Here is a 19,788-nt window from a genome sequence, read left to right on the forward strand (position 1 = left end):
ATTGGACCCTAGTCTTATTTTAACAAGCTTCACCAGACAGAAACATTGTACCTGCTTTCCCACTCAGGTTACTGGCTAAAATAGCAGTTGATCTACATTAATGCCATTGAACCATGTTACGGACTAGACCAAACTCCCTCAAAGTATTGAGAAGATGGTCTTGACTCTTTTTATTAGTTTAAAGGTAAATATAAGATGCTGTGTTCCGGATGCAATTTGATTGATCAAACTACTCGATGTTAAGAAAAACACAATTTATTCAGACACTATACTTAAAATACAACAAAAGGAAGAAGAACTTGGAATAACTTAAATCTACTGGAAAACTTAACAGAATAATAGATTACTACTAAAGCTAACCGTTTCAATATCGTAAATGCCAAAATACGCCTTTGGCAAAAGGCACATTCAGACAACTGAACTGACTCACATGCAACTCTCGCAGACCAGGAAGAAATGTATTCAGAGAAAACTCAGAGAGAGTGTAGCAGCCAGAAGAGACTCACTGCAGCTTCCAACCCTGCTGAGACCCCAGCAACAATTGATGCTGAATGAGCTAAAAATCCTGTTTCTGTGAGAGCTTGACCAGACCCATTCAGGCTGTTTCTGTTGTTATAATGTAAATAAAAACCTAAGACTGCACAAGCTGTTTGCTGAAATGGTTTTGGTTGCCTGCTCAACACCTCTGGCTTAAAACCTTTATTTTAAGAGACAACAAAATAACCTGTTAAAGCCATAGTATTTTCACACCCACAATGTATGATTTTTAAATGTAGATCTTGTTGTTTTCAAACAAATGTTAATTTGAGCTGATTAAGATTGAACGTAGCAACACGGGCAGGGTTGAAATTGTTTCAATCCTTAGGGCAAAATGCCTTGATTAAGGTGTTCCAAATGGAGCTGTGTTGGAAGCAGAACCTTTGGCTCTAAATGTAATATCTATGAAAGTTCTTAAAATTTATTTTTAAAAATTGGTTTGATAAGTATTAGGATGATCATTCAAAAGCAAATTGCTTTCTTTTAGTTATGAAGCCTTAACTTGTAAATGCTTTCTTTCAGATCCAGAGATCCTAAACTTCTGGCAGACTGCCCACAACATTATATTGGGATCAGAACTATTTACAAATGAGCAGAGGTTTTCTCCAGTGCCTGGATTGATTCAGTGGCAAAGAAACATTACTAAACTAACATTGTCAGTATTGGGAATATCAGTTTCTCCACAAGCAATGTCATTGACACCAGATGCCATTCATAAGTTGACTTCTGGAACTGCTGAAGTTGAATCCAGCCTGTTGCTTTCTCATCTCTTATGTTCAGAATTTCTTGAAGTGCGTTTGCTGACCCTGGAAACAGTGTTGTTGTGGCTGGAGGAGATGGATTCCAACCAGGTCAAAGAGACAAATGGGAATGTACTGTTCCTGTTATCACAAGTTGAGGACAGTCTGAAAAAACTAGCAATGCAGGAAAAACACCCAGAATGTCTTGCCAAGGTAAGGGATGATCTGATATAGTAACATGGAATATCAATGAGAAGTTCATTAGTAAATATTTCACTTATAGCTTCTGTAAATTTTGCCAATAGCTTTGCAAATAAAATGAGAAAATAGCCCAAGTACTTTTGTATGTAAAATGAAAAGTATGAATAAACTTGGTCAAACTAATGGACTAATAGAATGGATCACTTTATTAAACCAGTTAAGAGTTCAATCTGAAACCATAAGGTAAATTGATGTTGACATTTAGCTTGAAACACAAATGGAGTCTCTGTACAATTTTATAACTAACTACTGATATTCGAAATACTCTAGATCCTGAAAATATTGTGCCATCTAAGTATAGATAGACTGTTTCCCTGGATCGTGAATACATCAGTGATGAGTGAGGCCAAACTTCTCAAGTGGATCTTGTCAATAGCAGAAACTGGAAAAAACAGGTACTCTTCTAATATTTTATTTCAGTTTAAGATGATGTTGAAATTTCAGCTACTTATTTGTTTGCCACTAGTCCACATTTTAATGAAAGATTTTAGCATACCCATATCACTGTGGCTGTGTATATCACCATATTTGTTACTATGTTCAAGGACTAGTTCAGAAATGTGGAGCATCTTTGGAAAGTAGGTGTGGCATAAAGCTTAAAAATATGTTATTCTCAAGACTTTTTAAGTTTGCATTCGGGGAAACCGATACCATAGGAAGTTTGAGACCTTGAGCTTTATCGCAACCACAGTTCTGTACTCAAAATCAACTAAGGTCAGAGACAGGACTATCTGCCAATTCTACACAACTAAACTTCTTGCATGACTGTTACATTAAATGTGCATTTATGTTATCTTTGTTATTTTTTGCTTTCATCCGACTGCTGAAACATCTCTGTTAGAGAATTTCTGAAAAACTGAAGTTCACTTTTGCAAGTCAGGATGAGTCCTAGCTATATATCAAGACACACTCACAGGGACAGTGTCACAATCACATGCTGCACGAGAAGAGTATGTCAAGCTTAAAACATTGGATGCAGAATTAAGAGCATAGACCAAGATTATTTGGCTAATTGATGACCACACTTCATCTTAGCCCATATCCTTAATAGCTTGGGACAAAGTAAGTCTGCCCACCTCAGATTTAATATTACAATTGACTTGGCATGGACCAAGTGTGAGTGCCAAATCTTTACCATCCTTTGGGTGTAGAAGTATTTCCTGACATTGCTGCTGGAAAAAATGACTCTGGCTATTAAGCTATAACGCCTAACTCTGAACACCCCATTCAGTGAAATTGGGCTTGATAGAGAGAAATGATCAATTTCCTCTTGATATTTGAAACCTTGAATTTAATTACCTGAAAACCTTTACAACTTCCATGGAGTACATTGCTAATTTTTGCACTGTTGTAATCCAGGCATGATTATGATAAGTCTATGCTGCACCCTTTCTAAGGTGAACATATTGTTCCTCAGGTATAATGCTCAGAACAAAACATAATCATTCCAGGAATATAAATAGAACTGAAATATCAACTGTTTTCTGTCTCTTTATAGGTGTTGCCAGAGCTGCTGAATGTTTGTGGCATTTTCTATTTATATCTCAGCATTCCAATGTTCACATTATTTTGATTATGTTTTTTAGTTACTGCTGTGGTCTAACTAGGGCTATGAATGGCAGTAGCACAAGCCCAATCCCTTTGTATTCTAGTCCTGTAACTGTAAAGACTAGCATACCACTAGGCATATATTCTCTGTGTCTGTCCATGATATTTAACTATCTACATGCACAGACCCCACATCTCTTTAAACCTCCATTTTGTTTTTCACTGTTTAGAAAATATTTTGATCTGACTTTTTTTTTAAGCTCAAAAGTTGTTGACCTCATTCTTGCCTATGTCAAAATCCATTTGTCACAGTTTTGCTTATTCCACATAATCACTATCTCTTTGTAATGTCATGCTTCCATTCACATTGTCATTGGCAAACATGGGTATGTAACTCTCCAGTTCATCAAAGTCATTCATAAATATCTATAGTTGAGGCCTCAAGGGATGTGGGGTACCAAAGTGAAAACAAAATATTACGGTTGTTGGAAACCTGAAATAAAATCAGAAAAAGCTGGAAATACTTAGCATGTCTGGCAACATCTGTAGAGAGTGAAGCAGTTAATGTTTCAGGTCATGGATATTTTGTCAGAACTGAAGGAAGATCTAAATGTAATATGGTTAATGCCTACATTAGATGGAAGTGGGCAGAAATAAAAGGGAATGTTGATGAAGTGTATTACAGAAGAGGTTATATGAAAGAAAGAGTTTATGTTACAAAAGTGAAGGAAGGGGTAATGGTTGTAGGAAAGAAATAAAATATTTTGCTAGAGTGGATGTGAGTGGCAGAATAATGAACAGCTGTGCCCAAAAATAAAACATGGAAAGCAAAGATAAAGCTACTACACACAAAAAAATCTGAAGTTAAGTGGGCCAAAGTTTACGATTTAAAATTGTTAAACGCGATGTTGAGTCCAGAAGTTTTGAGTACCTAATCAGAAAATGAGGTACTATTCATTGAGATTTATTATAGCACTGCAAATTGGTGAGAGTGAAGATGGAGAGTAAAATGGAGAGTTAAAAAGACAAGCAACTAGAAACTTAGAATCATGCTTGTATTTTAATATCAAATCAATTATATAGTTACGTTTAAGGATAAACAGGTTATGGGTGTTTCTTGATTACTTTTCTTTGATCACGTATTAAAAGGGGAGAAGAAGTTTATGGTGCAGTTTTATCTCTGGGCCAGAATATTTGAGTTCTAATTCTCATTTGCCTCAGAAATATGTCATAACGTGTCCAAACAGAATGATTAAAAATAATTATTAAAAGGCAACAGCAGGGACACTGGGGTTTGTAATTTGGGGATCTATGACACTGTAAATATGCCAAAAAGTTTGTTATTGAGGAGAAGCTCTGTGCCTTGTTCCTGATTCAGCATCAGTCTCAGATTCACTGAACAGCAGAGGATGGTTGCTTAAACATGAACATTAGAAACTAAGATTTTTTTTTACAGACATAAGATGATTACTGAAGTTACCTTTGAGAAGATTGTAACTCTAGTTATTTTTGAGACGTGTTACTGTGACCATGAATAGCCTTATGACCAATGGATACATGAAATGAATATGTGAACATGGATTATATACTTAGTAAGACAAAAACAAGTTATACCTTTGGCACTGTCACTTTCCACCAGAATCAGCATTAGCTGTATTTTTAGAGCTAGAGAATCATCAGTTGGATCCTAAGGAAAGTTTTTATGGTCCATAACAACTTAGAGAACGTTGAGAAGAAGAAAGATCTATTGCATATGAGGCTTGATCGGAGTTTGATAAATTTCAAGAGACAGATGTTTATTTCTTAGAAGAATAATATATCATGGAATTTAACACATACATCAAAAATTGCAGAAATTCTGTTTCAAAATTCCTAATTCAGTGCTTTCAGATCATTGGATTGTGCTCAAATATCGAACCTGGACAGGCTCCTGGCCTTAACATGAGTTAGAACCAGGTCCTCTTTTGGAATAGATGTCTGAATCTGTTTTTAAAAAAATAGGAAAGCATTCATTTCCAACAGCCTTCATGGTACAAATAGGACATCTGGCATTGTCACAAAATATAGTGAATTCAGTACTCTCTTTATTCCATGGCCACTCAGATATGGGATAGAAACCTTTTTAGTAAACCCACTCAATCACAGTGATTTAGTAGTAATCACAAAAGATTGAATCTCAGGAAAGCCAAGGAAATTATCGATTGCTGTTGCATATGTGGTTCACTATTCATTGGTAAACTGTCTAAAATGAAACAACAGAATGTTTGAGGTAAGGCATGACCTGGAGGTAAAGACCTGGAAGTTGAGAATAATGATCAGTCTGAGGGAATTGCATTGGTACAAGAAGCATCAATCTGGTAAGGAATGTTAGACAGTGGTCACACACTGTCAGTATGTGAAATGGATAGATTGAAATGTAACTTGGAGTCCTAAATAGAAGGGATCTCAGTAAGATGAAGAAAAATGGAAGTTCTACCTGCTTGAGTTTCTGGGATAACAAGTCACTAAAAAGAATGGTGATTTCTATATAGAATAAACAGAGTAAGCCACTATATTTGTACAGGTGTTGTATCCAGAAACTAGCAAAAAAGAAATGATGCGCCTTGGTCAATTTGACCATAATTGACAATGCATACCCACCTGGTCAACTTGACAGGATGTTTACTTTTAGGAAACTGCAAATATCAGTAAATACTTGACCGGATCAGGTGTATCCTAGAATTCTGTGGGAAGCTAGGAAAGTGTTTGCTCGGCCCCTTGCTGAGATATTTGTATCATCGATAGTCACAGGTTAGGAGCTGGAATACTGGATGTTGTCTAACGTGGTGCCAATATTTAAGAAAGGTGGTAAAGAAAATCCAGGGAATTATTGAGCGATGAGCCTGACATCGGTGGTGGGCAAGTTGTTGGAGGGATTCTTGAGGGACAGGATTTACATGTATTTGGAAAGGCAAGGACTGATTAGGGATATTCAACATGGTTTTGTGTATGGGAAATCATGTCTCACTAACTCGATTGAGTCTTTTGAAGAAGTAACAAGGGGTATTGATGAATGCAGCTTGGCGAATGTGATCTATATGGAGTTAAGTAAGACATTCGGCAAGGTTCCTCATGGTAGACTGGCTAGCAAGGCTAGATGGTTACATGGAATACAGGGAGAAATGACTCGAAGATAGAAGACAGGGTGGTGGTGGAAGGTTGCCTTTCAGACTGGAGGCCTGTGACCAGTGGTGTGCCATATGGATAGGCACCCACCTCATGGATTTGACCATGGTTCATCTTGTTTCCTGTCTTGGCATTCACTTACCTAGTTGTTCCTTACCTTGCCTTTTGGTGCTGATGCAAAGACAGACAGCTCCTCATGGGTGTCTGCAATTATCAATCAAGAAGGTAAAAATATTGTTATACACCACCATGCTACGTCAGTCTTACACCTTAAATGTGTCAGCAGTGTATGCAGCAAATGAGCTGCATGTGCTTTAACTAAATGGGCCTGTCTCAAAGCCTATAAAGAGTAGTCCCCAGTCAAGTCAAGAAAGACACCCTTCAATCAGGGGGTTCTGGCACAGTAAGCTATGGGGCAGATTCCAATATCAGCCCAGGGGCTTTGACACGGTCAGTTGGCCACTTAATGATGCAGACTTCCTGATCATCTACAGTCCATGAATTGGGTTGTACCTTCAATTCCTGATGATGGACTCCGGCCCGAAACGTCGATTTTCCTGCTCCTCGGATACTGCCTGACCTGCTGTGCTTTTCCAGCAACACAGTCTCAACTCTGATCTCCAACATCTGCAGATCTCACTGTCTCTGAGAGGTAATGTCAGGCATAGCAAGCCAGACAGGACTTGATTAATACCTGGTTCCAATAGATGTGAGTTGGGTGCAGTGCTCACTCATGGACTGTTTTATTCACTGAAGCAACTCCAGTTCTTATAGAGTCATCTAGCATGGAAACTTCTTCTTTGTTTTTTTCCTCAGTTTTGCTGTTGCCAAATAAAAGTAAAAGATTTCATCTGTTTGAATCTTTCCAGTATGTGATGGTTGTACATTGAACAATGAGAAGGTGTTGAGCTTTGGAGGGCATTGGGGAAAGAGTATCACTCTCTTAGATATGATTTGAAGATGGGATGTTGTTAAGGATAGATAATTGATTTCAACTTTAACCTGGATGCAATTAGCCTACAATGTCCTAGCTGAGGCGTTCACTGGACCCGTCAACTTTCTAATCTGCATTAATAATACAAGTTTCTTAATCACTAATAGCACTAAAATATTAGAAATTGTAGAAACCGAGGATGATGTGAAATGTTTCCTGTATATTTTAGTTTGTTTTACAATGGGAGAGCAAATGGTGATTGAAACATTTAGTGCAATATACATTGGTAGAAAATAAAAAGCACCACCATCCACAATGCAAGGAGGATCCAGAGAATAGTTATGGGCTTCTTGCCTTATGAGGTAAAGCACTGGGGGGTTTGCAAAGAAGTGCAAAATGAGGATTAAAGTTTAATAATATATGAAGAAATTCAGACTCTATAATCTGCATAGAAGGAATCCAATGAGACAACAGCCATCCGATCCAACAAAATGTTCCACTCAAAGAACTGAATTCTAGTTAGAACCAGGACTCTGTCTGCACTAAGCACTTTAGCCCAATCCAGCAAGTTAAATACTTAGATGGGTCCATAGTTCCCCATATTATTTTTTTCAGTATTTAATGCAATCTGTTATAATTTCTCAAAGACGTTTAGCAGATCATCTTTTTTTGTAAATTTCAGCCAAATCTCTAGTAGAAGATGCAAATTTTTATTACGATATAACTGATGGCACAATTACTTAAAAAGTAATTTACTTCAAGTTATATTTCTGAACAGAAGCAATAATACCAAGGCCATACCTTGTTTCCTGTCTGGGAAGAAAGTAATGTCTGCCAATCATATCCACTTCATTAATTCATTATCCTATTAATCATTATGTACTGTCTCTGTTAACATTGGAAGGCAATTATATCCCTACAGTTTACGCTCACTCTCTACCATTTTTCACAATTGTAACTAGAATTATAAGTTTATATCTGAATGGTTTTTGCATAAATTCCATAATTCCCCCTAAGTGAATCATTTTCTGCTTCCACTTTGTATTCTAGAATGTGAAGGATAGAATTGGAATAATTCTTTACATATGTTTTATTTCTAAAGATACATATTCTAAGCATATGCCTTCCATAGTTTTAGCCTGTATCGATGGATATGGGCAAGAGTGAATGCCCAGTTCATCTCCATTATCAGCATACAATTATTCACAATTAATATGCACCTAATAAATTGCCTATGCACAATTGATTGTATTACACTTCAGATAGACAGACAGTTACACATCATCTTTTTCATCTCCAAATTATGTAATAAAATAGAAATTCAATATTTAGGAGAAACCTGTTCATGTTCCAGTTGTTTCTGTATGTAATGGTCATGTGTTACAACCCCAGATCAATTTATGGATATATCAAGCTTGAATTCTGACGTGTTTTTTAGAAGAGGACTGATTCAACAAAAATGACTCAGGATGTAAATTTATTTGCTGTTTGGTGAGAGACCCTGGAATGTTACTCCTGATGAGATGTTAAGGAAGCTTCAAATGATATGGACGTAAAAGGAAGAAAATGCACTACAAACTGAACTGTAATCTTTTCTGATTTATCTCAGACTGTAGACATGTTGGAAGGAAAGATAGTAATTCACAGTCACTTTCCTCTTTTGAGAATACATAAGAATGTGGTTCTAAAAGCCAGATCAATCTTAGTCTGTGTGCGCTAGTGGAAGAAGCTGTGATTTCTGCCGATAGGCTGAAGTACTCATCTAATAGTATAGATTCCAGTGCTTGTGTGCTGTGAATGTCAAAGTTGACAAACCACCCACTGGTCATGCCTGCCTTACAGGAAAAGGAGACCCACACCCTAACTACTAAAAGCCAGCAAGCCAATCAAAAAGAAGTAGGACAAAAGAATTTCAGTCAGTGTGCAAAACCAAAAATCTTGAAGTCAACTGTCTCACTATTGAGTCTTAACAAATGATTCACTGTCTGATCTGTACATTTTGTTACTTCAATTTGCTTTTGACACTTTTTTTTTGGATTAGATTACTTAGTGTGGAAACAGGCCCTTCGGCCCAACAAGACTACACCAACCCTCCAAAGAGCAACCCACCCAGACCCATTCCCCTACATTTACCCTTTCACCTAACACTACGGGCAATTTAGCGTGGCCAATTCACCTAACCTGCACGCCTTTGGACTGTGGGAGGAAACCGGAGCACCTGGAGGAAACCCATGCAAACACTGGGAGAATGTGCAAACTCCACACAGACAGTTGCCCGAGGTGGGAATTGAACCCGGGTCCCTGGCACTGTGAGGCAGCGGTGCTAACCACTGTGCCACCGTGCCGCCCCAATTATTTCTAATCTGTGTATATAGCATTAGTATTTCTCTTTGAGTTTGGATTGAAACATTTAGTGCAATATACGTTGGTAGAAAAAAAAGAACATCACCGTGCACAATGCAATGATGGAGGGAGACATAAAGGTCCAGAGAATAATTATGGGCTTCTTGCCTTCTGGGATAAAGCAAGTAGCAAAAGCAAGTAGAATGTGTGATCAAAAGACTGTAGTTACCCAAATGTTCTCCTGAGGCTGACCAGTGCCTTGGGCAAATTTGTCTCAAAGTATTCACTATGTTAAACTTTAGTCACCATATCCTAGGAAATACACATAGAAGCATGGGGAGTTTGCATAGAAATGCAAAAAGAGGATTAAACTTTAATGACATATAAAGAAATTCATACTCTTTTTGTTAACTAACAAGAACCAAGTTAAATTTTCTCCTCCTAAAATAAATTTATTTGATCTGGGAGAGGATCCTTCATAATTTACCTTGTAGAGAGACTAAATGAGGGGCAGGTGAATAAAGAATAGGTGCCAGTTCATCCTCCCTCACCTGGGAACTTGTCAGTGTTAGGTATCCAATTGGAAATGTAATGAGCAGGAGAGCTTCACTTGTGGTCTGGTTGTAACAGGACACACTTCTTATTTTTTTCAAAAGGATACTAACTCCACTACCTATTAAATGTTATTTGTGAATCAATGTAATTTGCATAAGGCATGTTTTAAGACTTCTCTCAGCCCTTCGCTATACTGAAAAAAATGTGTTTTGTGCTCAATTTGATAGCTGGTGCATGAGTTCACTTAATCAACCTTATTTAAACCAAATATGGTTTTTCTGTTTTAAATAGTATTCGAACTTCCTGAGATTCTTCAAGAAATATTCCAAGCTGAGGTTGTACTTTACCTTTGCACATGTGAAACAAAATATTCCCAAGGAATTATAAAAATGTGGACATTTATAGCACATACCTGTGCAGTCTGTTGGCGAATCCAAAATAATCCTCCTGACCTACTATCTTCTCTTGGTTTCAAATGTTTATCTAATTTTTCATTAAAATATATAGTGGTCTCTGCTCCACTATGGTAAAGAATTACAGGCTTTTGCTATTATCTGTACAAAAAAGCATTTGTATCATTTTAAAGGGGGTGCAAGAAGAGAGAGACCTGAAGTACATAAATGTTTGAAAATGGCTTTTCAAATCAGTAAGGCTGCATTCCTTTCAAAATAAAGATGTAAGAAATTATGAAAGGCATACATAGGGTGGATAAGAAGGCATTTTTTCCATAAGTAGAGGGGTCAATATCAGGAAGCATAGATTTAAAGTGAGAGAGAGGAAAGTTTAAGAGGGGAGGTGAGGAGAAAGTTTATCTCACACAATAGTGGGAGTATGGAACTCAGTGCCTGAAAGGTTGGTTGAGTCAGAAACTCTCAACATTTGAGCAATACTTAGACATTCACTTATATTGCCATTGTCTCTCGGGCTACGGCCCAAAAGCTGGAAAATATGATTAGTGTAGTCAAATCTCTGTTCACCGGCATTGTGAGCCAAATGATTTCCTTTGATACTGTAAACGTTTGGGAATCTGAGTGTCTGTCTGCCATTGACAAAGAGTATGGCTCATCTTTTCTTTCTACACTATTTTTCTGCGCAATCCCTGTGTCTGAGAACTCTATAGATCTCAATCTTGAATGTACACAGCAGCTGAATCTTTGCAGCCTCTGGAGCCAAGAATATTTGATTTTGTTTTAAGCCCTTCAAAGGAACTAAAAGTTAGTACAAAAACAATGTAATTCAAATGCCTGGCTCTCCAACCACAATTGGGAAGCCTTTCATTGCATTTGTTATGTGAATACATATACAGTATTTTTTTTAAAAATATGGATACTTGAAAAATCAGGTCACTGATTTTAACACAGTTATTTTATTTTAACACCGTTGAACATTTAGAAAGGTGTGTCTTAAAAGTGTATCATTTCAGGTGGTGGTAAACTCCAGTAAGACAGTCATAAGCATAATCCATATTAATGTACAGTGTTTCAGAAAATTCTGACTGCAGTTTTTTTTTCTTACCTCAGGAGGAGTTTGGTTTCTTCTGTTTACATGCTGAATGACTAATTTGATTAGGAGAAAGTGAGGACTGCAGATGCTGGAGATCAGAGCTGAAAAATGTGTTGCTGGAAAAGCACAGCAGGTCAGGCAGCATCCAAGGAGCAGGAGAAACGACGTTTCGGGCATAAGCCCTTCTTGTGCTGAAGCAGGGCTTATGCCCAAAATGTCGATTCTCCTGCTCCTTGGATGACTAATTTGGTTGTAAAGTTTAATTACTGATCTCAGTTTTTGTCACTGATGAGCAAAAACTAGTGAAATGCAAAAAACAAAATTAAAAATCAACTTAACAATTTTCATAGCAGAAAGATTATGTTGCCTATTGTTCCATGCTTTGATACTTCAAGCTGTATTCCTTTTTGTTGGTGCATATTCTTTTTTGCCAATTTATTTCTTTTCTGTAATGAAAACCTGTAGGTACTTTCAGCTATCATAGAAGAAAAAGCTGCTGCAAAATAACAGAATATGTAAAGTGACAGCAGTCCAATTGAGTAGTTTGGCCACATACTTGAAATGTGACAAGTATAAATTATTATTGTAGTCATGATGTAAGTTTTAATAAAAGAGCCGAAGAATTCTGGTTCAGGTCTAGTTTTGATTTCACAGTTGTGCATGAGAGAATAGTGCAAGTAATATTTGTAACACAGAAGTGCTCGCTGATGACCATCTTCAGTAAGATCTTCAATCTAATCACTGCCTCCTTGACATTTAGTTGCATTGCAATCACTAGATCCACCACTATCAATGTTGTGGCGTTAACCAGAAACGTAACTGGACTAGCCATATAAAAATAGTGGCTACCAGAGCTAGTCAGAGACTACGAATACTGCACAAAGTAATTCACCACCTGATTCCCCAAAGCCTGTCAGAAGAAACAAGTCAGAAGTGTGATGGAATACTCCCCAGTTACTTGGATTGGTGCAGTTCAAACAGTACCTAAGAAGCTTGACACCATCCAGGACAAAACAGCAAACTTGAATGACATCACAGCCACCACAAGAAGTCTCTTCCTCCACCATCAAACCTGAGCAACAACAGTGCATGGAATTAACAACATGTACAGCAATAATTCACCAAGGCTTCTTAGACAGTTTCTTCCAAATGGATGAGCACTGCCATTTAGAAGGATGAGGTCAGAAAATACATCGGAGTACCATTACCTGAAAGTTTCCATTTAAGCCACTCACCATGTTGACTTGGAAATATCATAGAATCCCTACAGAGTGGAAACAAGCCATTTGGCCCAAAAAGTCCACACCAACCTTCGGAAGAGTAACCCCCCAGAACCATTCCCCTACCCTATTAGTCTACATTTACCCCTGCCTAATGCACCTAACCTACACATCCTGAACACTATGGGCAGTTTAGCTCGGCCAATTCACCTAACCTGTACATCTTTGGATTGTGGGAGGAAATCGGAGCACCCAGAGGAAAAACATACAGACATGGGGAAAATGTGCAAACTCCACACAGACAGTCATCTGAGGTTGGAATCAAACCCAGGTCCGTGGCACTGTGAGGCAGCAGTGCTAACCACTGAGCCAAAATATAAAGCTGTTTGTTCAGTGTCACTGGGTCAAAATCCCAGAACTCCCTTCCTAATAGCATTGTGGTTGCACCTACACCAAATGGTTTGCAGCAGTTCAAGAAGATAGCTCACTACCAGCTGATGCCCATATCCCATAATTGAATTTTAAAGAAAAGGGATAGCAGACAAGGTTCAGCTTAACATTTCATTGAATTATTGCAACTCTGGCAGTTCAGCAGTACCTCTACAGTGCATGGGTGTGTCGGCCTAAATCATCATCTAAGTCTGATCCCACAGCCTTCAAACTCAAAACCAAAGTGCTATTATTAATCCATGACTTATACCTTCGAACAACAATAACAATCTGTGGATGCTACAGTACTCGAGTAGAGATAAAGCATTGTGCCCAGAAACAATTTTACTGTTACAATCAGACCCCAGCAAGATTCCACAATTCTTTACAGTTCCAGAGGTAAGACCCGAAACTGTTAAACTCCCAGGTATGGAGAGATGGACTGACTCCCTTCTTTATTCACCTACCCCCTCAGCTTTCAAAAAGGTTAACTTAAAAAACTTGTACACTTCTTCTCCCAGGTCAAATTAGCTTATGCTTTTAAAAACAATTTAGCCAGGTTTTCTTAAGCTAATTAAAAGACTGAGTTTATTAATTACATGAAAAGAAATACTAATGCAAGACACATTTATAAAGATTGGAAATAAGAGGCAAGTCCAAAAATAGAGTAAAAAGCAATGTTATATGGATCAGTCTCAGAATTGTTCGTGAAGAACAGACAAGATGACATCGAGGCTGTTACTGTGATGTACCATAGCATTCATATTAGTTAGTTGAACAGATGAATTTTGAGATACTTGGTTTTGTAGGCTGATAGAAGTTCCCTTGTCCTGCAGCACTCCGGGCACGTGGTTAGATTCTGTTTTGCTCTTGAAAATTTGGTGGTGAGCTATGTTCCTGAACCGCTGCAGTCCATGAGCTGCTGGAAGACCCACATTGCTCTTATGGAAGGGGTTCCAGGATTTTGACCTCATAAAACTGAAGGAATGGTAATATATTTTCAAGTCAGGATGGTGGGTGGCTTGGAAGGCACTTTCAGGTATTGATATTCCCTTGTATCTGCCACCATCATCCTGTGTAGATTGTAGCATTTGGAATGTACTATTTAAAGAAACTTGCTGAATTTCTGCAGTGCATCTTGTTGATGGTACACAATGCTGGTACTGGGAGTGGGTGTTTGTGATTGTGATGTCAATCAAATGGGATGCTTTGTCTGAGCTGGTGTCAAATGTTTTGAGCTTGTTGGAGCCACAGTTGTCCAAGCAAATGGGGAATATTCCATCTCATTCCTCACTTATGCTTTGTAGATGATGGACAGGCTCTGGGAAGTCAGTAGGTGAGTAAAACCTTCAGGATCTTGAGCCTCGAACCTGCTTTTATAGACACTGTATTTATGTGGCTCATCCCAGTTCAGTTTCTGGTCAGTGATAGCCACAAGGTGTTGATTGTGGGGATTCAGTGATTATAATGTCATTGAATGTCAAGGGGAAATGGTCAGATTCTCTTTTGTTAGAGATCATCATTGCCTGACATGTGTGAATGAATGTTGCTTGCCACGTCATCCCAAGCCTTAATATTATCCAGGTCTTGCTACATTTGGATATTGGATTCCTTCAGTATCTGAGGAGTCATGAATGATGCTGAACATTGTGCAATCATCAGTTAGCATCCTCACTTCTGACCTTATAATGGAGGGGAAGTCAATGATGAAGCAGTCCAAAATGTTTCGGCCTGGAACACTACTCTAAGGAACTCCTGTAGAGATGTTCTGGAATTGAGATAATTTACCAGCAACAACAATAACCTTTGTGCCTTGTGATAAGGCTCCCAAGTAGAGGAGAATTTTTCACCCGATAGCTTTTGACTTCAGTTTTGCTAAGGTTCCTCAATGTCACACTTGTCAAATGCAGTCTTGTTTCAAAGACAGTCATTTTCACCTCATCTCTAGAATTCAGCTTTATTATATTTGTTTGAACCAAGGCTATAATGTAGTCAGGTACTAAGTAGCCGGGGTGGAACCCAACTGTGTGTTAATGAACAAGTTATTGCAGAACAGGTGCTACTGGATAGCATTGTTGATGACATGGTCCATTACTTAGAGTCATACAACATGGAAACAGACCCTTCAGTCCAACTCATTCATGCCGACCAAGTTTCCAAACTAAACAAAGTAGGCCCATTTGCCTTCATTTGCACCATATCCTTCTAAATCTTTCCTGTTCACATACCTGTCCAAATGTCTCTTAAATGTTGTAACTGTTCTTATGCATCTTCTACTTCCTCTGGCCGTTCATTCCACATACGAACCACCCTCTGTGTGAAAACGTTGCCCCTCAGGTCCCTTTTTAAATCTTTCTCCTCTGACCTTAAAATTATGCCCTCTAGTTTTGAACTCCCCTACCGTAGGGAAAAGGCCTTTGCAATTCACATTATCTATGCCCCTCTGTAAGATCACCCCTCGATCTCCAATGCTCCAGGAAACGAAATCCCAGCCTCTCATTATTGATTCAGACCATTCAGTCTTGGTAAAAACCTTGTAAATCTTTGCTGCACCCTGTCCAATTTAATAATATCCTTTCTGTGGCAGGGCAGCCAGTACAGTACACAGTACTCTAAAAGTGGCCTGTATCCTGTACAACTACAACATAATGTCCCAACTCCTGTACTCAGTGGTCTGAGCAAAGATGATAAGTATGCTAAATGTCTTCCTAACCACCCTGTCCACCCGTGGCTCAACTTTCAAAGAACTATGTACCTGAACCCTTCGGTCTCTCTATTCCACAGCACTCCCCAAGGTTCCACCAATATAAGTCCTGCTATTGTTCGCCTTACCAAAAATGCAATACCTTGCAATTATTTAAATTAAACTCCACCTGCCACTCTTTGGCCCATTGACCCAATGGATCATGATCACTTTGTAATCTTGTATCTATCTTCACTGTCCACTATACTACCAATTTTGGGATCATCTGCAAACTTACTAAGCATTCTTTCTAAATTTGTATCAAAATCATTTATGTAAATGACAAACAACAGTGGACCAGCACTAATCCCTGCAGAACACTGCTGGTTACAGGCCTCCAGTTCGAAAAACAACCCTACACCCCCCACATAGTATCTCTTATCGTCAAGCCAGTTTTGCATCCAATTGGCAAGCTTGCCCTGAATCTCATGTGATGTAACTTTACTAACATTTTCCATTTTTTGTGAAACTTGAAAAGGTTCAGAAAAGATTTACAAGGATGTTGCCAGGGTTGGAGGATTTGAGCTATAGGGAGAGGTTGCACAGGCTGGGACTGTTTTCCCTGGAGTGTCGGAGGCTGAGGGTTGACCTTATAGACGTTTATAAAATCATTAGGGGCATGGATAGGGTATATAGACAAGGTCTTTACCCTGGGTGGGTGAGTCCAGTACTAGATGACATAGGTTTAGGGTGAGAGGGGAAAGATATAAAAGAGACCTAAGGGGCAACTTTTTCACGCAGAGGGTGGTACATGTATGGAATGAGCTGCCAGAGGAAATGGTGGAGGCTTGTACAATTGCAACATTTAACAGGCATCTAGATGTGTATATGAATAGGAAGGGTTTGGGGGGGATATGGGCCGGGTGCTGGCAGCTGGGACTAGGTGGGTTGGGATATCTGGTTAGCATGGACAGATTGGACCGAAGGGTCTGTTTCCATGCTGTACATCTTTATGACTCTAACCAGTCTACCATGTGGAACCTTTCCCTCGCACAAAGCCATGCTGACTATCCCTAATCAGGCCTCACTTGATTGATGATTGAGAATAGATTTATGGGGCATTAATTGGCTGAGTTTAATATGTTCGAGGAAAAAGTGAGGACTGCAGATGCTGGAGATCAGAGCTGAAAATGTGTTGCTGGAAAAGCACAGCAGGTCAGGCAGCATCCAAGGAGCAGGAGAATCGACGTTTCGGAAGGGCTCATGCCCGAAACGTCGATTCTCCTGCTCCTTGGATGCTGCCTGACCTGCTGTGCTTTTCCAGCAACACATTTTCAGCTGAGTTTAATATGTCCTAGTTTTTGTGTGCAGGAAATACCTGAGCAATTTTTCATATTGTTGGGCAGATGCTAGTGTTGTAGCACTGTATGCAAGAGATCTCATGACACATTTTGAAGCCAAGCAAGGCATCCCTTCCTTTTGTTCTATCCAATTTTTATCAATTACTGCCATCATCAAAACATTATTTTGCTGTATTTCCTTCATTATATTCAAATCAATCTTTTATGGGGAAGCACACAACAATTAACCTAATGACTGCATAAAGTTCCATTTATATAACATAAGCTGTAACTTGAACAGAATAACAAAATTACGGTACATACTGAAGCATTCTTGATGGTGGAGCTTCCACATAAAATTCATTTCTGCCGCTATATTTTAAGTGAAAATGCTTATAAGATGCAACTGTCAAACCAACTAACAGAGCCATGCCATTGCTCGTAAAACAGACTTCCTGTTACTAAACTTGGATAAATATAAGTAAAATACATATATAGCCTACACTTAGTTCTGAGGGAATTATTTTTCCCAAGCATATTGAATCTACTTGCAGAAACCGTTGTTTAAATTTCTGGGATAATGACATTTAGCCAATTGGCATACTTTCTTTCCTAGATATTGATGCAAAGCCATTAATACCAACCAATACTGCTGTTTGTATGGGTATTATCGGAGTTGAAGAACAATTGTCAGTGTGTAGGTTAATATCTTGCAAAAGGTTTCAGTTATTTTGCCATCAACAATGACTCATGTAGTACATTTATTGTATTGACACAATATGTGTAAGAAATAACATCCCTTCAAAATGAATCTCAAAGTCCCAAACAACCCGTCACAATGGTCTGTAAATCATTGGGTCATATGCAACCTTTGTGGGTGCTTTAATAAACATCTATAGATTTTGATAAAAGATTGGTAACTCTTTCAAAATCTTTAAAAGGCATTGTGGGTAGAGTTGAAGTTGCAAATGCTCATTGGAAAAATATAACATGGGCAATAACTGCTAAAATGGTCAATAAACTAACCAGATTTTAGCATCCTAAAATTCTTGGTAACATAGATATTTTCACATTGTTAGATGACAATGTTAAGTGAAAAGTATTTTAGTCCAGAATTTTGGATTGAAAGTCATCATCATAACTTGCATCTTTAATTTAAAATATAACTCTTGAGTCAGAGTTGACTTAATTATATATGTTCAGTGACTTACAAAGCAGAAATTCTGGTCAGTAAATTCACAAGTGATTCATTCCCAAAAGTGTTTCATTTTTATACATATGTAAATATGTTTATTTTAGTTAATTGCTGGGTAAAATAATATTTTAGATATGTATTACAACATTATGGAGCATTTATATCTAAAATGCACTGTTATACTTATGAACTTCCTTTTGCACTTCTATTAAATTTTCCTCTTCAGATCTTTCAGATATAGATATTGTGTTTAGATGTTAAACACCATGTCATCAGTAATGTTTAAGTGTCTTCTGGATGAATCTTTTACTAACACTTGAAAGTAAAGAACTGTTCTGTAAGTGAAGACCATGACCAGGATTTTATATGGAAGTTGTGATCCCATCCACTCGACATGATCAAGGATAACATGCATCTGCCAACCTTGGAAGCTCTCAGTGGATTTTATCGTCTTTTTCCATCTAATCTTTTTACAATCCACTTGTGGAATGTGGGAGTTGTTGCTGGGCCAGCATTTATAGCCTGTCCCTATTTGCTCTTGAGAAGGTGATGGTGAGCTGCCTTCTTGAATTGCCTGTAGTCGTGGTTTACACCCATCTAAGGTAAAATATCATGCCTGCATGCCTGTTATTACTATTCAGAGGGCCAGCAGCTATTCATCCCTAGCAGCGTAATCAAAGGCAGTGGCCACTACTAGAACTGTATTAGGCTGTGGACCAACAGCCATCAGAATAGCCTGGTGGTCAAATAAAAGGGATTGATGTTCACCAGGACTACTCTGGCAGACTGTGGCATGTGAAAGAGGATGGAAGCCTGAAAGGAAAAAACAATAAAAGATCAAGGACACATACTGATCTGATTTATTTCATGTATCTCAAAATGGAGCTACAGTATGTCCAGTACATTTAATTCTAAGAAATTGTTTTTCTTTCTTGATTTATCCCACTTGTTGCCAGAGGAGAGGAATGCTGCACTCTGCAGTGGTGCATTGGGAGGAAGAAGACTCTACCAGTGAGGTGGAGCCTATGTTAGGGGAATGTCTGCCTCCATTAGCCATAGAATGCCTGATCAGGAGGAAATCCTCCTTAAGGCTGCCAGATTTCAAAGAACAGCCTTCCCAACTTGTGAAATGCTCATTCGTTGCTGGATATATAAGTGTTTTTGGATTAGAGCGGTGCTGGAAAAGCACAGCAGTTCAGGCAGCATCCAAGGAGCAGTAAATTTGTCAGTCTGAGGACGCTGAGACCACCTGGCCCACTCCAAGGCTGGGATTTGTAGTGATTACATCAACGTCAGCCAGGTGGACCTCATAGAATATGAGTGACCTGATTGGGG

General features: G+C 38.5%; 1 protein-coding gene across 4 annotated transcripts in view; it reads left to right on the forward strand.

The window, feature by feature from the left end:
- thada (THADA armadillo repeat containing) overlaps positions 1–19,788 on the forward strand; it is a 355,281-nt gene that overhangs the window by 254,444 nt on the left and 81,049 nt on the right. For all 4 annotated transcript variants that reach the window (XM_072580668.1, XM_072580667.1, XM_072580670.1 and 1 more), the window contains 2 exons: positions 1,060–1,490; positions 1,809–1,933. In XM_072580668.1, coding sequence (XP_072436769.1) covers positions 1,060–1,490; positions 1,809–1,933 — 556 coding nt within the window. The remainder of the gene's footprint in view (positions 1–1,059; positions 1,491–1,808; positions 1,934–19,788) is intronic.

Source organism: Chiloscyllium punctatum, chromosome 11 (genome assembly GCF_047496795.1).
Source record: "Chiloscyllium punctatum isolate Juve2018m chromosome 11, sChiPun1.3, whole genome shotgun sequence".
Taxonomy (NCBI): Eukaryota; Metazoa; Chordata; class Chondrichthyes; order Orectolobiformes; family Hemiscylliidae; genus Chiloscyllium; species Chiloscyllium punctatum.